Source organism: Eurosta solidaginis, chromosome 2, assembly GCF_040869045.1.
Source record: "Eurosta solidaginis isolate ZX-2024a chromosome 2, ASM4086904v1, whole genome shotgun sequence".
Classification (NCBI taxonomy): Eukaryota; Metazoa; Arthropoda; class Insecta; order Diptera; family Tephritidae; genus Eurosta; species Eurosta solidaginis.
In genome coordinates, this window is record NC_090320.1 from 64,531,119 (window position 1) to 64,537,807 (window position 6,689).

At 36.8% G+C, this 6,689-nt stretch overlaps 1 protein-coding gene across 1 annotated transcript; it reads left to right on the forward strand.

The window, feature by feature from the left end:
* Window positions 1-4,646: 4,646 nt before the first annotated feature.
* On the forward strand, window positions 4,647-6,443 carry LOC137242170 (uncharacterized). The gene is made up of 2 exons (XM_067769532.1): window positions 4,647-4,707; window positions 4,777-6,443. The coding sequence occupies exons 1-2, from the start codon at window positions 4,696-4,698 to the stop codon at window positions 6,358-6,360; spliced, it is 1,596 nt and encodes a 531-aa protein (XP_067625633.1). The 5' UTR covers window positions 4,647-4,695; the 3' UTR covers window positions 6,361-6,443.
* The last annotated feature ends 246 nt before the right edge of the window (window positions 6,444-6,689 follow it).

The window sequence follows — 6,689 nt, forward strand, 5'->3', positions numbered from 1 at the left end:
ATGCTTCACGTTTTTTGTGGTCTGCATGTAAAAACTATGGCTACGAATCACGTATTTCAAAAATATATGACGTAAACGTAACTATTTGATGAAATTTGATGAATCTTGAAGCTTCTAGCCGTAAAAAAGGGGTCAATATGACAGTTTATATGAAGTATATAATATATATACCACCGATCTCTATGATTTTTTTAGACAACAATTTATGCTATATACGAAAGCATTTTGTGAAATTTGAAGCTTCTAACTGTTAAAACGGGCCAGAAATTGCGCAAAGTTTCTTATTTGAACAATCGGTTGTATGAGATATATACTATATATACAACCGATCTCTATGATTTTTTCAGACAACAATATATGCTATATACGTAAGCAATCAGTGAAATTTGAAGCTTATAGCTGTTAAAATGGGGTAGAAATTGCGAAAAGTTTCTTATCTGAACAATCGGTTGTATGAGATATATACTATATATACAACCGATCTCTATGATTCTTTCAGACAACAATATATGCTATATACGTAAGCAATCGGTGAAATTTGAAGCTTATAGCTGTTAAAATGGGGTAGAAATTGCGAAAAGTTTCTTATCTGAACAATCGGTTGTATGAGATATATACTATATATACAACGGATCTCTATGATTTTTTCAGACAACAATATATGCTATATAAGTAAATATTCGGTGAAATTTGAAGCTTCTAGCTGTTAAAATGGGGCTAAAATTTGCGAAAATATATATATATATACTATATATATATACTATATATACCACCATATATATACTATATATAACACCGATCTTTATGATTTTTTCAGACAACAATATATGCTATATACGTAAGCATTCGCTGAAATTTGAAGCCACTAGCTCTTAAAATAGGGCAGTAATTACGATTTTGGTGGGTCTATCTATTTTCCTTTAAGGACTTACAATTTTCGGTTCCGTGACGAAATTAATTCATGAGAGGTATAAAAATAGGTAGGTAATCTGTGTGAGGATGCAAAGCTTCACGTTTTTTGTGGTCTGCATGTAAAAACTATGACTACGAATCACGTATTTCAAAAATATATGACGTAAACGTAACTATTTGATGAAATTTGATGAATTTTGAAGCTTCTAGCCGTAAAAAAGGGGCAAAAATGACAGTTTGTATGAAGTGTATAATATATATACCACCGATCTCTATAATTTTTTCAGACAACAATATATGCTATATCCGTAAGCATTTTGTGAAATTTGAAGCTTCTAGCTGTTAAAACGGGGCAGAAATTGCGCAAAGTTTCTTATCTGAACAATCGGTTGTATGAGATATATACTATATATACCACCGATCTCTATGATTTTTTCAGACAACAATATATGCTATATACGTAAGCATTTGGTGAAATTTGAAGCTTCTAGCTGTTAAAATGGGGTAGAAATTGCGAAAAGTTTCTTATCTGAACAATCGGTTGTATGAGATATATACTATATATACAACCGATCTCTATGATTTTTTCAGACAACAATATATGCTATATACGTAAGTATTCGGTGAAAGTTGAAGCTTCTAGCTGTTAAAATGGGGCTAAAATTTGCCAAAAATATATATATATATATACTATATATATATACTATATATACCACCATATATATACTATATATACCACCGATCTTTATGATTTTTTCAGACAACAATATATGCTATATACCTAAGCATTCGTTGAAATTTGAAGCCTCTAGCTCTTAAAATGGGGCAGTAATTACGAAAAGTTCCTTATCTGAACAATCGGTTGTGGGGGATATATACTATATATACGACCGATCTCATCAATTTTTTCAGGCAACAATATGTGCAATATACGAAAGTATATGGTGAAGTTTGAAGCTTCAATCTGTTAAATTGGGTAAGATATTACAAAAATCCTCTTTTTCTGAAAAATCGGTTGTATGGAGGATATATGCTATAGTGGTCCGATCCGGTCGGTTGCGACAAATGTCTAATCGGACACCCAAATACACCCGCTCACCAAATTTTATTAAGATATCTCAAAAATTGAGGGACTAGTTTGCATACAAACAGACAGACGGACATGGCTAAATCAACTCAGCTCTTCAACCTGATTATTTCGGTATACTTAATGGTGGGTCTATCTATTTTCCTTTAAGGACTTACAATTTTCGGTTTCGTGACGAAATTAATATACCATTTCATTTTCATGAAAGGTATAAAAACAGCACACCTCAAACTAAAAGATGAGCTGGGCGTTAGTCTCCCCTCTCCCCCTCCTAGGTGAGTCGCATGTATGATTTCGTCAAATTTGTCTTCCAATATCGCAAACTCCCAAGTCGGGCCCTTTTTGATTTGAAAACAAGTAAGGAAGGCCAAGTTCGGGTGTAACCGAACATTACGTACTCAGCTGAGAGCTTTGGAGACAAAATTGTCTTTTTCATGGATACATAAAAATGGTAATACTAAAAAGTGGAGCAACATGCCTTTGCTATCTTTCATCAACTATGAATTCGTTTTATTTGAATATTTTTTTTTTAAATATGAAAATTTGGTTAAATTTGAACGCATTTCTTTATAATTTTTTATTAAATCAAACCTGAAATATTTTCGAAGCGTTCCTCCGAGTCCAATAAGAGTCCGAAATTGTAGATCAAGGGCGACGTTTTTTGGAAGGATTTTCTCTCATCCTTTGTCAAATAAGGGAAAATCACCATGTAGGAAAATGAACCTAGGGTAACCCTGTAATGTGTTTGTATGACATGGGTATCAAATGAAAAGTGTTAATGAGTATTTTCAAAGAAAGTGCGCCTTAGTCCTATAGGTGGACGCCCTTTCGAGATATCGCCATAAAGATAGACCAGGGGTGACTCTAGAGTGTGTTTGTACGATATGGGTATCAAATAAAAGGTGTTAATGAGAATTTTAAAACGGAGTGGCCCTTAGTTGTATATGTGAAGGCGTTTTCGAGATATCGACTAAAATGTGGACCAAAGTGATCCAGAACATCATCTGTCGGGTACCTCTAATTTATTTATATATGTAATACTACGAACAGTATTCCTGCCATGATTCGGAGGGCTTTTGATTTCGCCCTGCAGAACTTTTTCATTTTCTTCTACTTAATAATCAAGAATCACCATGTTTCATCCCTTTTTTCGTATTTGGTATAGAATTATGGCATCTTATATATAAATAGGCAAGATAAAAAATGTTGAACCGTTTTCTGCTAAACTATAATTCTAAGGTATACAAATTATATATGTATTGATAAGAAATTTTGAGCTGCACTGTTATCCATAAATAAAAAAAATTTGAAAAATCATTTTGATATAAAAAATTTTACATAAAAGTCACACCACTACACATGCACTTATTCATACTATAGACACTCTGTGTGTGTGTACTGGCTTTTTGTGTACTATGCTGAATCGTGAGCATGGCCGAGGAGTTGCTTTGTACACAATAAAAATTAAACAAAAATACATAGCTGATCATGCATCAAGTCTATTTCTTTTCTTTCCTTTGCTTTCCTTTCTTTTCCATTCTATTATTTTATTTTCCTTTCCTTTCCTCTACTCTTCTTTTCTTTTCTTTTCTTTTCTTTTCTTTTCTTTTCTTTTCTTTTCTTTTCTTTTCTTTTCTTTCTTTTCTTTTCTTTCTTTTTTTTCTTTTCTGTTCTTTTCTTTTCTTTCATTTATTTTATTTTCATTTCCTTCCATTGATTTTCCTTCCTTTCCTTTCCTTTCCTTTCCTTTCCTTTCCTTTCCTTTCCTTTCCTGTCCTTTCCTTTCCTGTGGTTGAATTCCAACCACTGGGCGAACTCTAGTTTTTTTAATTTTTCGAAATTTTCGATATCGAAAAAGATGGCGTGGTCATAGTTGGATTTCGCCCATTTTACTTCCTTTATATTAGGTCGGTTGAATGTTTGTCCGCTTTTCATACAAATCTTGCAATCGATTTTTATCTAACTTCTCAATGAGCTACAAACGTGAAACTTTACACTTAGGTTAGAACACCGTGACAATGCAACAAAAGGGGGGGGGGGGGGGGGGGGGGGGGAGACTAAAATTTCAAACTTATACAGAGGCCTATGACAGCCGATGACACGATGCAAAAAGATTCGCTAGGTGGCGCTCGGGGTGAGATATTTAGAAAAATTGTACGAAACGAAGGGAATTTTGGGATTGATTTTTATGTAAGTTCTCATTGAGCTACATCTGTAAAACTTTACAGATATGATAAGACGCCCAGAAAATTTATGAAAAGCATAAGTGACGAGCATTTTTAAATTTCATAGACAGATGCAATTAACCAAAACGAAACGGCGAATATTATGAAAGGCGTGGCGTGGTGGGTCTTAGACGTTGTTGAGTCACATTTGTTATGCCATTAAGTATGCAACAACGACTTTGGAAGTATAAACCTGTACTACTAAGCAATGCTAAATATGCTGCCATATGTGCAAAATGTGTTTTTGCGGAATTTGGTAGGCGTTACCTTAATTCATTTACATACCACACAGCTCAATTGTTACCAGTTCGAAGTTGCTTTTGTCTTTGCTTACTAAATCAAAGAAAAGGCATTTGAAAATACCGAAATTTAATATAAATTTGCGGTGTATAAAAGCCAAGGCTAACAAGATATTTGTCACAGTTCGCATAGCCCTATCATAGCTCACAGCTCGTAAACAAGCTGGGAACAATGATTTTCAAGGTTAGTTTACCCATGAATCACTCAAACGAATGTATGTAAGTGTTTTCTTGATATTTCTTCTCGTGAAAGGTTTTCGTTGCGCTCTTTTGTTGCTTCGCACTGACAATGGTAAGCGTCACATCATACGGTCATCACAGTAGTGGTCATTATAGTGATGGTCATGGATATAATGGCGGTCACAGCCGTGCTTCGGTAGACTTATTTTCACGTAGCGATCATCACAGACATGGAAATAAACATGGATATAATGATGGCTATGATTTACGTGAAGAACATCATTTCACATATGGGTTCAAGGACATAAAAAAAAGTGATATAAAGGTACATAGCGAAAGGCGTGTTGGTCGTAGAGTATCCAGCAACTCGCTAGATGCTGATTCTTCTAAACGGATTGTCCGCTATATGGCTGATAAATATAGTGGCCTGCATACCAAAGTGCAACATAAAAAATCAAGCCACCACATAGCGGACCATAGACACAGAAGTTTTCCCGATGAACATGCAGGACTACGCGATGATGGCGGATATGGAGGACAATACAAAAAAAGAGGCCACGGTGGCCCTGGTCATGAGCACAAACACCGTAACAGAGCACACAATCACCACCATAGCGATCATGTAGTTCAACATAGTGGTGATAAAAGCGACCATGAAAAATATCCCTGTAGAGATGATAGAGGGCATGAAGGATATAGCCTCGAGCACGGCCACAAACACTCGAGTAGATTGTTGACAAAAAAAAAACATGAAGTTCCTGTTGATCGTAAGGGAAGTAAACATGACGGTCATGGAAGGCACGGTGATGATGGTGGAGGTGGTCTCGGAGGTAATAATGACGGCGATGATGACGACTATGCAGGACATCATGGTAGTGATGATGATGGCCATGAAGGTCATGATGGCGACCATGGACGACATCATGACAGTGATGATGGTGATCATAAAAGCCATCACGGCGGAAACGATGATAGTAGCGGAGGCCATGGACATGGTCATAGCAATGGCCACAAACACACGAGCAGTTGGTCAATCAAACAGGAACATGGTGTTCCTGTTAATCATCACGGAGGTCATCATACTGGCGATGATAGCAGCCATGGAGGCGATCAAGGTGGTGATAAAGGTGAGCATGGAGGCCATGAAGATGGTGATGGTGATGGTGAACATGGAGGCGATCATGGTGGTGGTAAAGGTGAACATGGAGGCCATAAAGGTGTTGATAAAGGTGAACATGGAGGTCATAATGGTGGTGATAAAGGTAAACATGAAGGCCATAAGAATGGTGATGATGGTGCTAATGGAAGTACACATAGTGGCGGTGATGGCGGAAAAGGAAGTAATGCTGGTGGTGGCCTTAAAGTCCATCATAGTGGTGATAAGGGTCATCATGACAGTGATGACGGCGGGAATGGGGGTCATCATGGTAGCGATAATGGTGGACATGGTGGTCATCATGGTGGCGATGATGGTGGCCATGCAAATCACGGCCAAAAGCATGGCCATATACACACGAGTAGCTGGTCGATTAAACAAGAGCATGGTATTCCTGTTCACCATCATGGAGGACATCACGGTGGACATGATGGTAATCACGGAGGTCACCACGGTGGTGATGACGGCGGTCATGGTGGTGGCAATCATGGTCATCATTGAGGCCATCAACCAGGCAAGCCATATATTGATCGCAAGAGCTGAGATTGACCAATCTATGTATTCTATTTATTTCTAAGATTAGTCAAAACTTTATTAAAACGCTTACCTGTTTTAAGAGTTATAAAAATTAAATAATTTTTTTTGGAAAATTGTATTTTTTTCTTTTAATTAGCACAATTATATTAAACCATCTCCTCGGGTATCGGTACGTCGTTTGTAAGAGCTTCTTTTCGTACGTCTCTTAAAATCTGGAAGCTCAGGTAAAGATTCACAGCTTCTACCCTCAATACGTCGCCTCGGGCTTCAGGTTGACGAGACTGCTGCAGATA